This window comes from Lepisosteus platostomus (assembly GCF_059453375.1).
Source record: "Lepisosteus platostomus isolate fLepPlt1 chromosome 5 unlocalized genomic scaffold, fLepPlt1.hap1 SUPER_5_unloc_2, whole genome shotgun sequence".
Taxonomy (NCBI): domain Eukaryota; kingdom Metazoa; phylum Chordata; class Actinopteri; order Semionotiformes; family Lepisosteidae; genus Lepisosteus; species Lepisosteus platostomus.
This window is the reverse complement of record NW_028291472.1, coordinates 167664-187158: the sequence shown is the minus strand read 5'-3', so window position 1 is coordinate 187158 and position 19495 is coordinate 167664. Positions and strand designations below refer to the sequence as shown.

Genomic DNA, 19495 nt, shown 5'->3' with positions numbered 1-19495 from the left:
CGGGAGGAGTCTTAGCGCCGCACGGGCTTTAGAGACGCCCCCGCCACGGTCCCGCAGGGGAGAGAGAGGGTCCGGGGGGGGGAGTCGGTGAAGGGATCTCGGCGGATGTTGGCGTCCCAGGACGCGGTATCCCAGATCACCCCTGCCCCCTGAAGAGCAGCAGACCCACGCAGCTGGTGGGGAGAAGGAACGGTACCGCGTTCCGGCACCCGGATCCGACTTGGGGACGGAGAGGGATCTCCGCCAGACCAGGGGGGCCGGGGGAAGAACCCCTGCCCCGCTACGGAGCGCAGGTCGGCGTCCGGAAAGACCCCTCCGGACCCCCAGCGCAGACGCTGCAGCCCTTTGCCTGCAGCCAGTGGGGTGTTCAACCCACTCGATTACCCTGAAGTGGGGGGAGAGAGGGACAGGCCGGCGGCAGTCTGTGAAGGGTTTTAATCGGGCATCCGAGGGGGAAGGGACATCAGCAGAGACCCGGTTCGTCCCCAGTCGGCGTGGGAGGAGAGTTATCTTTGCGCTCCACAGCACGATCTGAGCGATTCAGGAGGTGAAGCACAGAGGGTCTTGTCCCGATGTCTTTGCCATGCTGTCTGTGGGGAGGGGAGGAGGGGCAGGGAAAGGTGTATTTGATAACGGGGTGTTCCCCCCGTGCACTATTTAATCAACCTCACGGTCAGTCACGGGGACCGTCTTAATAAACCGTTAACATTCAGCAGGGGCTGCTAGGGCGTCTACAGGAAAGAATCGCAACTTAAATACGGGGAAGCAACCACAAAACGGACAGAAAATGCGAGAGGAATGAGCGCCGTCTTTGGACTTGACCCATTTCTGGCTCGGTAATCTTTTTTTTTTTTAATAGAGCTTGCCGTCTTCTTTATTTTAGGGAATAGTTGCTTTATGTCTTGTGGAATCTCTCTTATGTAATAATAATCATTCTTACACTTGTATAGCGCTTTTCTGGACACTCCACTCACAGCGCTTTACAGGTCATGGGGAATCCCACTACCGCCACCAGTGTGCAGCCCCCACCTGGATGATGCGACGGCAGCCATAGTGCGCCAGAACGCTCCCCACACAGCAGCTCTAAGTGGGGAGGAGAGCAGAGGCCTCCTAATAACCCCCCTCTCTGAACTGGCTCCATCCCTCTGCTCTCCTCCCCACTGAGAGCTGGTGTCTAGGGAGCGTTCTGGCGCACTATGGCTGCTGTTGCATCATCAACCAGGTGGGGCTGCATATTGGTGGCGGTAGTGGGATTCCCCATGACCTGTAAAGCGCTTTGAGTGGAGTGTCCAGAAAAGCGCTCTAGAAGTGTCAGCAATTATTCTGAGCAATAGTCAAAAGTTCTAGCGAATTAATAAATAATATAGCGATAAATAAATGGTATATTTTAAAAAAAGTCTATTCTTGCCGAGATTTCATCAAATCACGTTGTGCTTGCGAGTACAGCGCATACCTCACGCCCCACAGATCTCTCCTCCCCGCTGGTCCGAGAACCTGCTCGCTGTGGTTTCATTGTTCGTAGGGAGTCAACATCACACAGCTTGGACTGCACTGAATATCGACTTTATTGTTCCTAAGGGACTCGGTCTCGCACAGCAAGAGCTGATCACATAGATGACAATAATCCAGTACAGCACCATGATATGCCTAACCCTAACCCTAATATTTCACCACATTGCTCGGCCCCGAACTCAAGCCAGATTAAAAAACGGACGATTTGCTGGTACAACAGCAGCAGCAATCAGATCTGTACCCCCAAAAACCACCTTTTCATTTTCTCACCATTGAATTCTTTAAGGTATAAATGAAGTAAATGCTTGCTTAGTCGTTATAAAGAGGGTAGGAGGACTATACTTAAAAAAGAATACGCAGAAATGGCTAAAAAAAAGGTGCTAGATTCAAAATATGTTGCTCTGTTAGACGTGTTGTCGTGTGCAAGCATGCAGCAGTAACCCTTTCACCAGTTTTGAACACCTACATGTTTGTGCTGTAAGGACAAGGCACCTACCCAACTCAGAATACACCAGGTTAGAATGCTCTGAATAAATCTCTTATAAAAAAAGTGTCAGCGCTGTGCTTTCTACATTAAAACACCTCAATTTCCTTAAAAAAAAAAAACACCACCACCTTTGTCGCACCTTGAAATACCTCCCATCTTCTTTCCAGTGTTCAGACTTTATGGATATATCCTTTATAATAATAATTAATACTTACATAGCTCTTTTCTGGACACTCCACTCAAAGCGCTGTACAGGTCAGGGGAAATCCCACTACCGCCACCAGTGTGCAGCCCCCACCTGGATGATGCGACGGCAGCCATAGTGCGCCAGAACGCTCCCCACACACCAGCTCTCAGTGGGGAGGAGAGCAGAGGGATGAAGCCAGTTCAGAGAGGGGGGTTATTAGGAGGCCATGATTGGTAAGGGCCCATGGGAAATTTGGCCGGGACGCCGGGGTTACACCCCTACTCTTTTCGAGAAACACCCTGGGATTTTTAATGACCACAGAGAGTCAGGACCTCGGTTTGACGTCTAGTCTACTTTTTAGTCCTTCTCAGTTTTAGCCCTAAAGGTCTTTCTCACCAGGAAGACAACCTCTCGCGGTACAGTTATTTATCATCTGCCAACATATCTTCAGTCTTTTTCTTGATGGAGGGGGTCTATAAATAGGACTTAAACTGCATTTTGACCCCTCTTCGTCGACAGAGCCCAAACGTGCCTTTTAAAACACAAATGCTTGTTTTAAAATCTTCACATACCACAGATACTAAATGTACTGCTAGGCCTGCCTTAGGAGAACAGCCGGTTTAGTTCATCAAAATAGAACAACAGATTCTATGCATATCTCCATATCTCTGTGTCGGAGAACATCTGAAGCCGAACATCCTTCGGATGAGACGTCAAACCGAGGTCCTGACTCTCCGTGCTCATTAAAAATCCCAGGGCGTCTCTCGAAAAGAGTAGGGGTGTCACCCCGGCGTCCTGGCCAAATTTCCCATGGGCCCTCACCCATCACGGCCTCCTAATAACCCCCCTCTCTGAACTGGCTTCATCACTCTGCTCTCCTCCCCACTGAGAGCTGGTGTGTCTGGGGAGCGTTCTGGCGCACTATGGCTGCCGTCGCATCATCCAGGGTGGGGGGGGCTGCACATTGGTGGCGGTAGTGGGATTCCCCATGACCTGTGCAGCGCTTTGAGTGGAGTGTCCAGAAAAGCGCTCTATAGAAGCGGCGGCGATTATCATTCATTCGAGGAAACGGACGAAGGGGGAGGTGGGGGGGTCAGACCAGCCCCCCGGCGTGAACGTGCTGGTGCCGCCTTAACCCACCAGCCTTGTTGAACCGCCGCCCGCACTCCGGGCAGCCGAAGGGCCTGTCGCCCAGGTGGGTGCGCCGGTGGGCCCTCAGGGTGCTGGCGTCCCGGAAGCTCTTCCCGCACTGGGGGCAGGCGAAGGGCTTGGCCCCCGTGTGGATGTGCAGGTGGGTCTTCAGGGTGTTGGAGTGGGTGAAGCTCTTGCCGCACTGGGGGCAGGCGAAGGGCCGCTCCCCGGTGTGGACCCGCAGGTGGGTCTTCAGGGTGTCCGGGCGGCCGAAGCTCCTGCCGCACTGGGCGCAGGAGAAGGCCCGCTCCCCGGTGTGGACCCGCCGGTGGATGGCCAGGTGGGCCGGGCGGCTGAAGCCCCGCCCGCACTGGGAGCAGCCAAAACGTTTCTCCGCCGCCCGCTGGGGGACCCCGGGGCCCACCTCGGGGTGCGCCGCCGTCAACCGAGGGTCCCGCTGGGTCAGACCGAAGCCGGCTGGTTCCCCCCCGGGACGCGCTTCTGCGAAGCAGGCGTCCGGATGTCTCCTCGTCTCTGTCAAATCAGATAGTAGGAACCCAGGTGTCTCTGTCTCGGGCTCGGTCTTCATCACGGGCACAGAGTCCAGATCCCCCACCCTCTGTCTGCTCTCTGTGTGCTGCTGCTCACTGAGTGTCTCTTTCCCGTGTGCGGCGGTGAGCTCTGTCTCCTGCATCAGACGGGAGCCCCCCTCCTCCTCGCTGTGCTGCTGTTCAAGAGGAGCCCTGTCCCCAGCGTCAGGGAGGGCGCTGACCTCTGACCCTGCAAGACACAGGACAGGAGAACAAGACCTTTTACATGGGCTGAGAGTAAAGGTCAAGACCTTCTCCGAGAGAACGTTTCATGTGGCAATAACTGAATAATCATCAACAATGAAGACCAAAGGAAGAATTGTGATTAGAATTAAGATCAATAAAACATCTACCAGATTAGAAGGCATGCAAAGGCACAAGCACATGACTATACATGCCATGCACACAAAAGAAGAGAGCTAAGATATTTCAGTTCATGGATGACTTTAGTTTATGTATGCATGGATTAGTTTATCTGCAGGGTCAGTCAATTTGGGCAATGTCCTGCTCTGTAAGATTAAACTCACCCAGTTCTTCTTTGAGCTCTTGTACAGAGACACGGCCCAGTTCAATACAATGTGCTGCAATATTCTTGGTGTCCAGATTGTTCATCGTCACTGTAAAATCATCAGATAGTAGGAACCCAGGTGTCTCACTCTCAGGCTCTGTCTTCATCACGGGCACAGAGTCCAGATCCCCCACCCTCTGTCTGCTCTCTGTGTGCTGCTGCTCACTGAGTGTCTCTTTCCCGTGTGCGGCGGTGAGCTCTGTCTCCTGCATCAGACGGGAGCCCCACTCCTCCTCCTCCTCCTTACTGGGCTGCTGTTCAAGAGGAGCCCTGTCCCCAGCGCCAGGGAGAGCGCTGACCTCTGACCCTGCAAAACACAGGACAGGAGGACAAGGCCTTTAACGGGTGCTGAGAGTACAGTTCAAAAGGAATTGATCCACGCAGAAAAAGCGTGTTTGAGAGAGAGCACAGAAACGGATCATTAATGATTTATCAATACTTTCATAACTGCCTTGAAATGAAGACGCTAAAGCCCATTTTCCAACCTGACGCACATGAAAGGTGAAAAACAAACCGTAAAAAACACCCACGAGCTCTTTGACCTCAGAGTGGAAAAGGAACAATCATAAAAAAAAGGCAGATTTCACCCAAGTCTCTGTCCAGGTGGGGTTCCGGACAAAACAGCAAACGGAAAAGTTCAGCCACATACGTAAAAAAAATCCTAGATGAAACTATTCAGAAGAATAAAAAACATTGACAAGAGAGAATAAAAAAAAAACAACAACAAGGAGATCAAACTGACAGAACACACTGTCCTTTAAATTTTCCTGCAAGTCCACTTCAGCTACAAGCAGGGAGTGCTCACGGAAAGCAGAGTCATTTCATCTTAAACCACAGGCGTCTTATAGCATCTAAACAGAGCACTAGCCTCACCCAAATAATGCCGGACGAAAATAAATGGAGATTATTCATGGTTTAAAAAGGAATATCCACTAAAATAGCGACGCTTAAAGAATGGGGTAGAAATATTCTTCAATACATTAGAGTGAAATTACAATGTGGATGCACTTTGAAACTGAATTTTCACCAGCCAAAAAGAAATACACCGGTTCAGTTCAAACAAAGAAAGTGGGTGGAATGTGGGTGAAGAGACGACTATAAAAAAAATCATCACACTCAGCCAAAATCAGAGAGACCAACCTGGCAGGACAGTTTGTCCTTGACATTAACCTGCTGATCCAGAAAGAAACAGGACTACGTCTCCAGAAATGAAACAGTGTCAAGTGAAAAGAGTCGCTTCCCTTAACCTCCAGAGACAGGTTCATACAGACACACTGACAGAACACTCCAGTACATTAACACTGCACTGAGAGAGAGGGGGGGTTCATACAGACACACTGACTGGACACTCCAGTACATTAACACTCCACTGAGAGAGAGAGGGGTTCATACAGACACACTGACTGAACACTCCAGTATATTAACACTGCACTGAGAGAGAGGGGTAAATACAGACACACTGACAAGACACTCCAGTACATTAACACTGCACTGAGAGAGGGGGGTTAATACAGACACACTGACTGGACACTCCAGTACATTAACACTGCACTGAGAGAGAGGGGTTCACACAGACACACTGACTGGACACTCCAGTACATTAACACTGCACTGAGAGAGAGAGGGGTTCATACAGACACACTGACTGGACACTCCAGTACATGAACACTGCACTGAGAGTGAGAGAGGGGTTCATACAGACACACTGACTGGACACTCCAGTACATTAACACTGCACTGAGAGTGAGAGAGGGGTTCATACAGACACACTGACTGGACACTCCAGTACATTAACACTGCACTGAGAGTGAGAGAGGGGTTCATACAGACACACTGACTGGACACTCCAGTACATTAACACTGCACTGAGAGAGAGAGAGAGGGGTTCATACAGACACACTGACTGACTGGGCACTCCAGGACATGAACACTGCACTGAGAGAGAGAGGGGTTCATACAGACACACTGACTGGACACTCCAGGACATGAACACTGCACTGAGAGAGAGAGGGGTTCATACAGACACACTGACTGACACTACAGTACATTAACACTGCACTGAGAGAGAGAGAGGGGTTCATACAGACACACTGACTGGACACTCCAGTACATTAACACTGAACTGAGAGAGAGAGAGAGGGGTTCATACAGACACACTGACTGGACACTCCAGTACATGAACACTGCACTGAGAGAGAGGGGTTCATACAGACACACTGACTGACACTACAGTACATTAACACTGCACTGAGAGAGAGGTCAACACAGACACACTGACTGAACACTGCAGGACATTAACAGGACCGAGAATGGGGTCAATACACAGACACTGCCTGACTAGACACAAACTAACACTGTACCAACAGGAATTGATACAGACACACCGACTGGACACTACAATGCAACGCTTGGAGCGTCACAGAAGCATTTCGACGCACAGCTCATAAACAGACAATCTGCAGTTTCCAGTGTGCATCCAATCGGCACAACTAGTATTTAAAAAAATATTTGCGTTCTCTGCAAGCCGTCCTTCATTCCTCTATGGGCCCTCGTTTTGACAGTCAAAATATCACATCATAAAATGATCTTTTATTACTTTTAGTAAGATAAACCAGATTAAACCTGTATAATCAAGTACGTTCGAGTATGCCTTTATTATAGGGAGGCGTGAAGAATGTTAATATAAACAAAACGAAAAAAACACAGATAGCTTTCCTCTTTGATCGCTATGAAGTCTTGTTAACTTGCTCTCTGCCCTCTGGAAATATCTGTCCTTTAGGGGGGAAAATGAAGTTGAACAAGCACTTATACATACATATATAAGCATTAGAATATCTCCAAAAATCTCATCGAAATACAGCTGCTGCTCATAAAGACGCCTGGGTGTCGTGACGTTAAATTGAGACAATTACAGTTTTGAGTTCGAACCGATGTTTACTTTATACAACAAGTCACCCTCACTGACCTGACAGCTCCGGTTCCGTGTCCATTTCTTCCTTTATTCCTGCAGGGGCTTGACAGGGAAGCGTGTGTCCATCACGATCTGTCTGTCCCCGATCTCCTCCTGCTCCCTGCTCCTTCTCCCAGAACCGCAATCTCACCTTCAGCCTCTCGTTTTCCTCCTTCATCTGCGCCATCTCAATCCCGAAAGTCTCCTCCACACACTGGGTGATCTTAAACACGGCCCGCCTCGCCAGGAGCTGGGCGACGCCGCGGAGTTTGCGTTGAAACTCGCCCTCGGCGTCGGCCGCCCCGTCGCGGAAAACCTCCGCCACTTCCCACACGATCGCCTTGAGCAGCACCTCCATGAAGGACTGGAGCTCGGACTGCAGCAGGGGCAGGCAGCCCGCCATCTTCTCGGCGAAGGCGACCCGAGAGGGAGAGCTAATCCGTGCGAACTGCAGCTCTGACACACGGACCGGTGTTTAAAAACAGGGCGGGGGTCGCGGTTTGCCGCTGTTGCGCCTCACAGGAAAACACGGGGCCGCTCTTCCATACTGGTTCCGGGTCAGACGCCTCGCTTCCTGGGCGACCGGTGGGCCTGCGGGGTAAACGAGGGACTCCGGTATAGTTCTTTAATAAAATTAGATAACGCAGAAGAGAACGAGCACCTGACGGAGAGAAAAATATAAAATCCAAATTTAAAAAAAAGGAACTAGGAGAGGGGGGTTCATACAGACACACTGACTGGACACTCCAGTACATGAACACTGCACTGAGAGAGAGAGGGGTTCATACAGACACACTGACTGGACACTCCAGTATATTAACACTGCACTGAGAGAGAGGGGTTCATACAGACACACTGACTGGACACTCCAGTACATTAACACTGCACTGAGAGAAAGGGGGGTTAATACAGACACACTGACAGGACACTCCTGTACATTAACACTGCACTGAGAGAGAGAGGGGTGCATACAGACACACTGACTGACTGAACACTCCAGTACATTAACACTGCACTGAGAGAGAGAGGGGTTAATACAGACACACTGACTGACTGGACACTCCAGTACATTAACACTGCACTGAGAGAGAGGGGTTCATGCAGACACACTGACTGGACACTCCAGTACATTAACACTGCACTGAGAGAGAGAGAGGGGTTCATACAGACACACTGACTGGACACTCCAGGACATTAACACTGCACTGAGAGAGAGAGGGGTTCATACAGACACACTGACTGGACACTCCAGTACATTAACACTGCACTGAGAGAGAGAGGGGTTCATACAGACACACTGACTGGACTCTCCAGTACATTAACACTGCACTGAGAGAGAGAGGGGTTAATACAGACACACTGACTGGACACTCCAGTACATTAACACTGCACTGAGAGAGAGAGAGAGGGGTTCATACAGACACACTGACTGGACACTCCAGTACATTAACACTGCACTGAGAGAGAGAGGGGTTAATACAGACACACTGACTGGACACTCCAGTACATTAACACTGCACTGAGAGAGAGAGAGAGAGGGGTTAATACAGACACACTGACAGACTGAACACTACAGTACATAACACTGCACTGAGAGAGGGGGGGGTTCATACAGACACACTGACTGGACACTCCAGTACATTAACACTGCACTGAGAGAGAGAGGGGTTCATACAGACATGCTGACAGACTGGATTGCGCACTAGATTAATATTGCATAGAGAGAGGTGTTAATATACACCCTCATTGACTGAACACTACAGTATATTAGCACTGCACTATGAGAGGGTTTGCCATTCATATTCACTTTGAACTCTTGAGACATGCACAGTACATTACAACACAGTAAATAACAGAAATTACTGTAAAATAAATGACAATATCTTTCAACTGGTAGCACAGAACACCGTAAAACTGCACCGAGAAAGGTTTTAATTTTCACACACTGCCTGACTGGACACTACAGTACATTAACATTGTGCTGAGAGAAAGAGAGGGGTTAATACCCACCCTGACTGTTACTAACTTCTAGTCTAAAAGAATTATTGTAGCGCTGCGTTACTCAAAGCCTGCACTCTGCTTCATCGCTAGTTGGTCAATTTCTCTCAGTACGTTCTGTGTAGTAGTGTGCAGTTTTCTCAGCAGGTGTGAGCCTGGCCAGTACCTGGATGGGAGACCTCCTGGGAAAAACTCAGGTTGCTGCTGGAAGAGGTGTTAGTGGGGCCAGCAGGGGGCGCTCTCACCCTGTGGTCCATGTGGGTCCTAATGCCCCAGTATAGTGACGGGGGACACTAGACTGTAAACAGGCGCCGTCCTTCGGATGAGACGGCAAACCGAGGTCCTGACTCTCTGTGGTCATTAAAAATCCCAAGGCGTTTCTCGAAAAGAGTAGGGGTGTAACCCCGGCGTCCTGTCCAAATTTCCCATTGGCCCTTACCAATCATGGCCTCCTAATAACCCCCCTCTCTGAACTGGCTTCATCACTCTGCTCTCCTCCCCACTGAGAGCTGGTGTGTGGGGAGCGTTCTGGCGCACTATGGCTGCCGTCGCATCATCCAGGTGGGGCTGCACATTGGTGGCGGTAGTGGGATTCCCCATGACCTGTACAGCGCTTTGAGTGGAGTGTCCAGAAAAGCGCTATATAAGTGTAAGCAACCTATTTGTTATTTTAGCCTTTTAGTGAACATGGTATTATACAAGTAATAGGTTTATTCCATGCTGAAAAAAAGAAGAAAGAGAACACAACGTTTCGGCCGTGGAGCCTTCTTCAGGCGTGAGAGAGACAGGGCAGTAGGCAAAGGTACAGTAGCAGGAGAACAAAGGCTGGGAGGGAGGAGGAGTGAGAGGCGGGAGCAGGGGACAGAAAGAGAGGCCAAACAAGAGAAGTCAGAATGGGTGCAGAGAGGTGTGAAATGAAACTTCCAATGAATGGAGAAAATTTAAAAGAACAGTAGTTGTTAAGGGAAGGGAGAATGTTTGATCCTAGCTGCAGAATCATTTTAGTTTCGGTGGTCTTTCTGATGTATGAGTTCGGAAAACCGTCTTTGAGAACACAGACGGAGAGATTAGAGTGGTCGTGGCCGTCAGAGGTGAAATGAGAAACAATGGGCTTGGAGAGATCTTTAATCTTCACAGCCCTGACGTGTTCTCTGAAGCGGTCTCCGAGTCTCCTTCCTGTTTCTGGTATTATACAGTATATGTTAAAGGTATTATGGTATTATACAGGATATGTTACAGGTCTCAGGCAGAGACACGTGTAGTGGTTATTGTTATTGTTAGACGAAATATGAGTGGAATTAGTTGGTCTTCCACATTTACTCCCGAAGGAAATATCATTTCTTAACATTGTTTTACATAGGTTTCCTTGGAATACAATATGTGTCTTCATTTTTTTCAGCTCGACAATATATATATATAAAAGCTTCCACAATCAAAACGTAACGTTTAAAGCGTCTCACGACACTTCATTGATTCCTCCCGTACACGGGGGAAAAAAACAACAAGTAATTAAACATTTTTGCACCGGTATAAGATGCGTTAAAATTTTCTCTTTAAAGTACCCGCAATCGTATTTTTTTACGTTTCAGAGCATCTTCTTTGATCAATCGAACTGTTCGCATCCACCAGAGAGGCATTTACAGCAATACAAACGTGGTTTTCTGGACTAAGTTGCAGACTTCTATTAAAAAAGAGACCAATATTAGGATTTGTTTTGATGAAAAAGATGCTAAGTTTCAGCCCCCATCGAAAACAATATTAAAATTTCACTGTAATTTGTAATAAACTTAATGATTATTATGGCACGCTATTATATACATAAAATGAAGTGTTCCGGGAAGAACCCTTTGTCTGAGCATTTTAAACTGGATGTACGGGGGTATTTGCGGACTATTTCGAAGTGCAAAAATTTGAAAGCGGTGCGGACATTATTTTTATTGAATTTGTTTCATCTTTTTTCATAACTTGAATCCATGTAGTAATATGTCCCCCTGACGATCTTTTTGTCTTGAATTGTTATATGTGCTCTTGTTTGTATTGTAATTTTTGTACTTTGTTAAGCATAAATATTTTTGTTTTTAAAAAAAGGCAAAACAAACGTGGCTGGTGTGCGGTGCATAGCAACAGTCACTAAGGAAGCGGGGTCAGACCCGGAACCAATATGGAGGAGCTGTTCCTGTTGGGTTGGTGCTGCTTTTTTTTTTGTTGTTGTTGTTGTTGCGGATTGCCTTTGAAAGATGGAGAATCGCCTGCCGATCCTGGAAAGCGACCTCCACTCTTTCATGCAGGTGCTACTCCGATCGATCGTGTACGAAGTGGCAGACGCTTTCGGCAACAGGACGCCTGACTCGGAGGACGAGTTTCAACGCAAACTCCGCGGCGTCTCCCAGCTCCTGGTGAGACGGACCGTGTTTAAGATCACCCAGTGTGTGGAGGAGACTTTCGGGAGTGAGATGGCGCAGCTGAAGGAGGAAAACGAGAGGCTGAAGGTGAGATTGCGGTTCTGGGAGAAGGAGTCGGGAGCAGGAGGAGATCGGGGACAGACAGATCGTGATGGACACACGCTTCCCTGTGAAGCCACTGCAGAAGTAAAGGAAGAAACGGACACGGAACCGGAGCTGTCAGGTCAGTGGGGTGACTTGTATGAAGTCAGAGTGTGTGTTTAAAACCAGTATCGTTAACGTCCTCACTGGTGAGAATCCAGTGGAGAGATGCGGAGTGAAGTGGGAGAGACCCGTGTGATGCACCAACGGCACTCTTAACTAGAAACTCAAGTGTTGTTATGGTGCTAAAAGTACATTAACGGGACAAAACACGTCGTTCAGACTCCGTAATCGTACGACATATTAGAGTTGACTATCGTAGCGTTGAGCGGACGTTCATACAGACACTACCTGACTGGTCATAGTATGTATATATGGATATGGTTGTAATACTATATTGATTCCTCTCTCATTGCAGTGTTAATGTATTAAACAGTGTTCTGTCAGTGCAGTTTTAATGTACTATAGTGAACTGTAATGTAGTGTACAGTGACTAAGTGTGTCTGTGTTTTATATCACTCTCTTTTCATGTACTGTAATGTCCAGTCAGTGTGTAGGTCTGTATTCAACTGCCTCTGTCTAATTACAGTGTAAATGTACTGTGTTTGTCTAGTCAGTAATTGTCTGTATTAACCCCTTTCTCTCTCTCTCAGTGCAGTGTTAATGTACTGGAGTGTCCAGTCAGTGTGTCTGTATGAACCCCCCTCTCTCTCAGTACAGTGTTAATGTACTGGAGTGTCCAGTCAGTGTGTCTGTATGAACCCCCCTCTCTCTCAGTGCAGTGTTCATGTACTGGAGTGTCCAGTCAGTGTGTCTGTATTAACCCCTCTCTCTCAGTGCAGTGTTAATGTACTGGAGTGTCCAGTCAGTGTGTCTGTATGAACCCCTCTCTTTCTCAGTGCAGTGTTAATGTACTGGAGTGTCCAGTCAGTGTGTCTGTATGAACCCCTCTCTCTCTCAGTGCAGTGTTAATGTACTGGAGTGTTCAGTCAGTGTGTCTGTATGAACCCCTCTCTTTCTCAGTGCAGTGTTAATGTACTGGAGTGTCCAGTCAGTATGTCTGTATGAACCCCTCTCTCTCTCAGTGCAGTGTTCATGTACTGGAGTGTCCAGTCAGTGTGTTTGTATTAACCCCTCTCTTTCTCAGTGCAGTGTTAATGTACTGGAGTGTCCAGTCAGTGTGTCTGTATGAACCCCTCTCTCTCTCAGTGCAGTGTTAATGTACTGGAGTGTCCAGTCAGTGTGTCTGTATTAACCTCTCTCTCTCTGTGTAGTGTTCATGTACTGGAGTGTCCAGTCAGTGTGTCTGTATGAACCCCTCTCTTTCTCAGTGCAGTGTTAATGTACTGGAGTGTCCAGTCAGTGTGTCTGTATGAACCCCTCTCTCTCTCAGTGCAGTGTTAATGTACTGGAGTGTTCAGTCAGTGTGTCTGTATGAACCCCTCTCTCTCAGTGCAGTGTTAATGTACTGGAGTGTCCAGTCAGTCAGTGTGTCTGTATGAACCCCTCTCTCTCAGTGCAGTGTTCATGTACTGGAGTGTCCAGTCAGTGTGTCTGTATGAACCCCTCTCTCTCTTAGTGCAGTGTTAATGTACTGGAGTGTCCAGTCAGTGTGTCTGTATGAACCCCTCTCCCTCTCAGTGCAGTGTTCATGTACTGGAGTGTCCAGTCAGTCAGTATGTCTGTATTAACCCTTCTCTCTCTCAGTGCAGTGTTAATGTACTGGAGTGTTCAGTCAGTGTGTCTGTATTAACCTGTCTCTGGAGGTTAAGGGAAGTCACTCTTTTCAGTTTACACTGTTCATTTCTGGAGACGTAGTCTTGTTTCTTTCTGGATCAGCAGGTTAATGTCAAGGACAAACTGTTCTGCCAGGTTGGTCTCTCTGATTTTGGCTGAGTGTGATGATTTTTTTTATAGTCGTCTCTTCACCCACATTTCACCCACTTTCTTTGTTTGAACTGAACTGTTGCGTTTCATTTTGGCTGGTGAAATTTCAGTTTCAAATTGCATCCACATAGTAATTTCACTCTAATGTATTGAAGAATATTTTTACCCCATTCTTTAAGCGTTGCTATTTTAGTGGATATTCCTTTTTAAACCATGATTAAACTACATGTTAAAGGCCTTGTCCTCCTGTCCTGTGTTTTGCAGGGTCAGAGGTCAGCGCTCTCCCTGACGCTGGGGACAGGGCTCCTCTTGAACAGCAGCCCAGCGAGGAGGAGGAGGAGGAGGAGGGGGGCTCCCGTCTGATGCAGGAGACAGAGCTCACCGCCGCACACGGGAAAGAGAGACTCAGTGAGCAGCAGCACACAGAGAGCACACAGAGGGTGGAGGATCTGGACTCTGTGCCCGTGATGAAGACCGAGCCTGAGAGTGAGACACCTGGGCTCTTAGCAGAGGACCTGACAGAGAAGTTTAATAATCTAAACACCGAGAATGTTTCTGAAACTTGTAACGAAGCGGCCTCTGGATCTGTTAACTGGTACAAAGAGGGCAGGCTGAATGAGCTTCAGGTAACTCAAAATGATGCTTTTAATCCTTTAAAGCTGGAGAAGGAACCCCAGGCGATTCAGCACGCAGGGGGACACGAGGAAGAGAGCCCAGCTCGGGGTCGGGGCACAGCACAGGATCATCACAGGGAGCAACTGCACAGTGCGCGAGCACGGCCCAACCAGGGGATCGGGACCCCCCGTTCGAGGTCCGGCTCGGATGGAGGGGGCCGACGGTCACCGTCCAGCCCCTCGAGGTCCCGTCCGCGCCTCCACGCGGGAGAGAGGCCGTTCAGCTGCAGTCAGTGCGGTAGGAGTTTTGGCACGCCGAGCCTGCTGAAGAGGCACCGCCTCGTCCACTCGGGGGAGAGGCCCTTCGTCTGCAGCCAGTGCGGGAAGAGTTTTAAACACCGGAGCAACCTAAAAACCCACCAGAGCCTTCACACGGGGGAGCGACCTTTCGTCTGCAGCCAGTGCGGGAAGAGTTTCAGTCACTCGTGCCACCTGAGAAGCCACCAGCTCGTGCACACGGGCGAGAGGCCGTTCCGCTGCAGCGGGTGCGGGAAGAGTTTCAACAGGATCGGGCGCCTCAGAGTCCACCGGCTCACTCACACGGGGGAAAAGCCGTTCCGCTGCAGTCAGTGCGGGAAGGGTTTGAGCACGCCGGACAACCTGAAGAGGCACCAGCTCACCCACACGCCGGGGCGCTACACCTGCTCCCGGTGCGGGAAGAGTTTGAGCACGCCGGACAACCTGAAGAGGCACCAGCTCACCCACACGCCGGGGCGCTACAGCTGCTGCCGGTGCGGGAAGAGTTTCGGGCGGTCCAGTGAACTGAAAACACACCAGCTCGTCCACACAGGGGAGAAACCGTTCAGTTGTAGTCAGCGCGGGGAGGGTTTCGAACGCGCGCGCTCCCCGGAGACGCACCGGCGCGTTCACGCCGGGGAGGGGTACAGCTGCGGTCAGTGCCGGAAGACGTTCAGCCGCCCGAGCGGCTTAAAGGCGCACCAGCGCACCCACGCGGGCGAGAGGCCGTTCAGCTGCAGCCAGTGCGGGAGGAGGTTCAGTCACTCGGGCAACTTGAAGACCCACCAGCGCACCCACACGGGAGAGAGGCCCTTCGTCTGCGCGCAGTGCGGGAAGGGTTTTGTGAAATCGAGCAGCTTGAAGACCCACGAGCGCGTCCACACGGGAGAGAGGCCCTTCGGCTGCGCCCAGTGCGGGAAGAGCTTCAGCGAGATGAGCAAGCTGAAAAAGCATCGGGGCGTCCACACCCGAGACCATCCACAGCCGCCGTGTGAGACCGGGGGTCTCTGTGGCTCAGGATCTGGTCCAGGGTTTGCTGGTTCAAATCCCGCAGCCGGCAGAGGAATCCCAAGCGAGGCCCCTCGCCCCAGCCGCTCCCAGGTGGCGCCGTATACAATGGCCGACCCTGCGCTCTGACCCCCCCCTCCAGCTTCTCTCCCTCCCCCTGTCTGTGTGTCTCCTGGAGAGCCAGCAGGGGTCTGCGACAAGATATGGACAAGATATGGCCAGCAGCCATATCACCCTGCAACTCACAACTGGCAACCCACTGAAGCTAAGCAGGTGTGAGCCTGGTCAGTACCTGGAGGGGAGACCTCCTGGGAAAAACTAAGGTTCCTGCTGGAAGAGGTGTTAGTGGGGCCAGCAGGGGGCGCTCTCACCCTGCGGTCTGTGTGGGTCCTAATGCCCCAGTATGGTGACGGGGGACACTGTACTGTAAACAGGCGCCGTCCTTCGGATGAGACGTCAAACCGAGGTCCTGACTCTCTGTGGTCATTAAAAATCCCAGGGCGTCTCTCGAAAAGAGTAGGGGTGTAACCCCAGCGTCCTGGCCAAATTTCCCATTGGCCCTTACCTATCATGGCCTCCTAATAACCCCCCTCTCTGAACTGGCTTCATCCCTCTGCTCTCCTCCCCACTGAGAGCTGGTGTGTGGGGAGCGTTCTGGCGCACTATGGCTGCCGTCGCATCATCCAGGTGGGGGCTGCACATTGGTGGTGGTAGTGGGATTCCCCATTACCTCTCAATGTAATGAGTGGAGTGTCCAGAAAAGCGCTATATAAGTGTAAGCAATTCTTCTTCTTATTATTATTATTATTAAGACCAATTCCTCAGGCAAGAAACTGTATAGGGCCAACAAAGCAGCGTGATCATTACGACATCAAGAGAGGATTTCTTCAGCTGTAATTGGTGGGGGAATGATCCAGTTTTCAAACGCCTTCAAAAGTCCCTGTTCCATCCGCGCAGGAGAGAAACCACTCCCTTTCAATGCGGGGGGCTCTTCCTGCCATTGAATTTAGGAACGTTTCCATACCCTTTTTGTACAATGCCCGTAGAAAGTCTACACGCCCTTGCCCAAAAGTCCCACACATTTTGGTGCTCTTTAAAAAAACTGCAAGAGGTTTTTATTCTGTTTCCCTGGCGTAGCTCGCCTGTCTCTCACTGTTCCTCTGCATAGGCCTTTTCCGACCTACGCGGGTCAGCTGGTTCTCCTTGGCGGCCATCTTGCTGAGGTCTATACCGAGCATATTCAGTGTTGCGTCAGAAATGACCCTTCCACCCCCCGGTCGTCTCACACAGCTTGAAGTGAAGACGCCTTCAATCAGAACGTGTTTGGCCTTGCACGTCGAAATATATATATGAAACGGAATCGGCTGAAAGCCATTGCGAAAGGAAACCTTTAAAGATGAGGGTCTGGGCAAGTGTCCAGTCCCGGTACTTTTTGGTACCTTTTGCGTCCCTTATCGCCATCATTCTGTTTCGGTTTGCCCATTCCTCTCTTTAGGGAAATACTTGACTGGCGCTTGAGTAGGTTCGATGAGAAATACTCTGGTAAGTTGATGCTGCCACATCCCAGTGGAAGATGGTGTCCTTCGGGCGATGTGCTGCGCTGACTTTGTGCCACACGGCATACTCTGCATTTCGGGAAACGAAAGCTCTTTCTAGTTCCGTCAGAGCGCAGATCTTTTTGCCCAGGGACAAGTAATCGGCTGATTCCGGGCCGGAAAGAGAAGAAACGACGTTTCGGCCAGGGGAGCCTTCTTCGGGGGCGAAAAGAAAAAAAAACAGATGTTGCCAGCAGCCGGATCGCTCCGCGACTCGCAGATGGCTCTCTCTTTCAGCAGTCACGTGTGTAATCGAGTAATTTGTCACGTTTTTCATTCGTCCGCAGACAGATCACCCTGCCACTCCCAGCTGGCAGCCCCCTCCCCCACTGGAGCTCAGCAGGTGTGAGCCTGGTCAGTACCTGGAGGGGAGACTCCTGGGAAAAACTAAGGCTGCTCCTGGGAGAGGTGTTAGTGGGGCCAGCAGGGGGCGCTCTCACCCTGCGGTCTGTTTGGGTCCTGATGCCCCAGTATAGTGACGGGGGACACTGGACTGTAAACAGGCGCCCTCCTTTGGATGAGACGTCAAACCGAGGTCCTGACTCTCTGTGGTCATTAACAATCCCAGGGCGTCTCTCGAAAAGAGTAGGGGTGTAACCCCGGCGTCCTGGCCAAATTTCCCATTGGCCCTTACCCATCATGGCCTCCTAATAACCCCCCTCTCTGAACTGGCTTCATCCCTCTGCTCTCCTCCCCACTGAGAGCTGGTGTGTGGGGAGAGGACTGGAGCATCATCCAGGTGGGGGCTGCACACTGGTGGCGGTAGTGGGATTCCCCCTGACCTGTACAGCGCTTTGAGTGGAGTGTCCAGAAAAGCGCTCTAGAAGTGTAAGCAATTATTAAATTATTATTGTTATGTTTGCAGTGTCACATTAATGCTCTGTTGCTTGGTTTTCTTCAGTATCGGCTTGTTTCTTGCCCGCCTGCCATACAGGCCAGATCCATGGAGTGCTAGAAATATTGTTATCGTTGACCACACTTGGCCAGACAACATGTAGCTCTTTCAAGGTGGTTATTAATGTCTTGGTAGCCTTGTCCTGGTCTCTGACCCATCTTTTCTTTGCTCAGTCAACCATTTGTGAGGGACAACCTGATCTGGGCAAGGTCTTATTAGTGCTATACACTTTACATTTCCTAATGATAGTCTTGATTGTGTTCCAAGTGAGCTTTAATAATAATAATAATAATAATAATAATAAACTTTATTTTATATAGCGCCTTTAATGTGAATTGGCTTCATCCCTCTGCTCTTCTCCCCACTGAGAGCTGGTGTGTGGGGGGCGTTCTGGCGCACTATGGCTGCCGTCGCATCATCCAGGTGGGGCTGCACATTGGTGGCGGTAGTGGGATTCCCCCTGACCTGTACAGCGCTTTGAGTGGAGTGTCCAGAAAAGCACTCTATAAGTGTAAGCAAGTATTAGTATTATTATTATTATTATTATTATTATTATTATTTAAAGGTGGCTTCTCAAATCGCTTTACAGGATGACAATAATAATAAATAAGGAGAATACACCCGATAAAACACAATGACAATACACAGAGGAGAGCGTGGATGGTGGTACTAAGAGAAGCAGAGGGGTGAAGAACAGAACCAGTTCAGTAAAGGCTCTTCTGAAGAAGAGGGTTTGGAGTCTGGATTGGCAGGAGTTTAGAGAAGGTGCCTCTCTGATATCCTTGGGCGGAGAGTTCCAGAGCTTGGGGGGGCACAACAGGAGAAGGCCCTGTCACCCCTAGAGTGTAGATGGGCTTGGGGGGGACAGTACGGAGGGCAGAATGAAGAGCGGAGGTTGCGAGGTGGGGAGTAGGGCAATGATAGCTCAGACAGGTACTGAGGCGCCCAGCCACGCAGAGCCCTATAGGTGAGCAGGAGGATTTTAAAAGTCCACAGGGAATTTGACCGGAAGCCAGTGCAGGGACTCCAGGATAGGAGTAATGTGATCACTTGCACTAGACCTGGTCAGGAGTCTGGCTGCTGAATTTTGGAAATACGGCAGTTTGTTCAGAGAAGATTAAGATACCCCCAGCGAGTAGAGCATTACAGTAGTCAATTCAAGAGAACACAGATGTGCTGATCAGCTTTTCAGCCACAGTTAGTGACAGCATAGGGCGTAGTCGAGCGATATTT

The 19495-nt window shown here is 49.9% G+C and overlaps 2 protein-coding genes across 2 annotated transcripts in view; one reads left to right on the top strand and one right to left on the bottom strand.

Moving 5' to 3' along the window:
* LOC148638274 (uncharacterized) overlaps positions 1–18227 on the top strand; it is a 43007-nt gene extending 24780 nt beyond the window's left edge. Inside the window, exons 8-11 of the mRNA XM_088623375.1 lie at positions 121–293; positions 3330–3778; positions 11661–12048; positions 14118–18227. Coding sequence (XP_088479501.1) covers positions 121–293; positions 3330–3778; positions 11661–12048; positions 14118–15901 — 2794 coding nt within the window. The 3' untranslated portion in view covers positions 15902–18227. The remainder of the gene's footprint in view (positions 1–120; positions 294–3329; positions 3779–11660; positions 12049–14117) is intronic.
* On the bottom strand, positions 1548–7981 carry LOC148638275 (uncharacterized). The gene is made up of 3 exons (XM_088623377.1): positions 7441–7981; positions 4435–4782; positions 1548–4097 (listed from the first exon to the last, which is right to left on the bottom strand). The coding sequence occupies exons 1-3, from the start codon at positions 7826–7828 to the stop codon at positions 3280–3282; spliced, it is 1554 nt and encodes a 517-aa protein (XP_088479503.1). The 5' UTR covers positions 7829–7981; the 3' UTR covers positions 1548–3279.
* Positions 18228–19495: the final 1268 nt, after the last annotated feature.

Coding starts and splice junctions, on each gene's coding strand:
- LOC148638275 (XM_088623377.1), bottom strand. CDS start 7,828: ATGGCGGGCTGCCTGCCCCTGCTGCAGTCCGAGCTCCAGTCCTTCATG. Junction 4,783..7,440: donor CACGGAACCGGAGCTGTCAG/GTCAGTGAGGGT, acceptor TGTGTTTTGCAG/GGTCAGAGGTCAGCGCTCTC. Junction 4,098..4,434: donor AGAGCTCAAAGAAGAACTGG/GTGAGTTTAATC, acceptor TGTGTCTTGCAG/GGTCAGAGGTCAGCGCCCTC.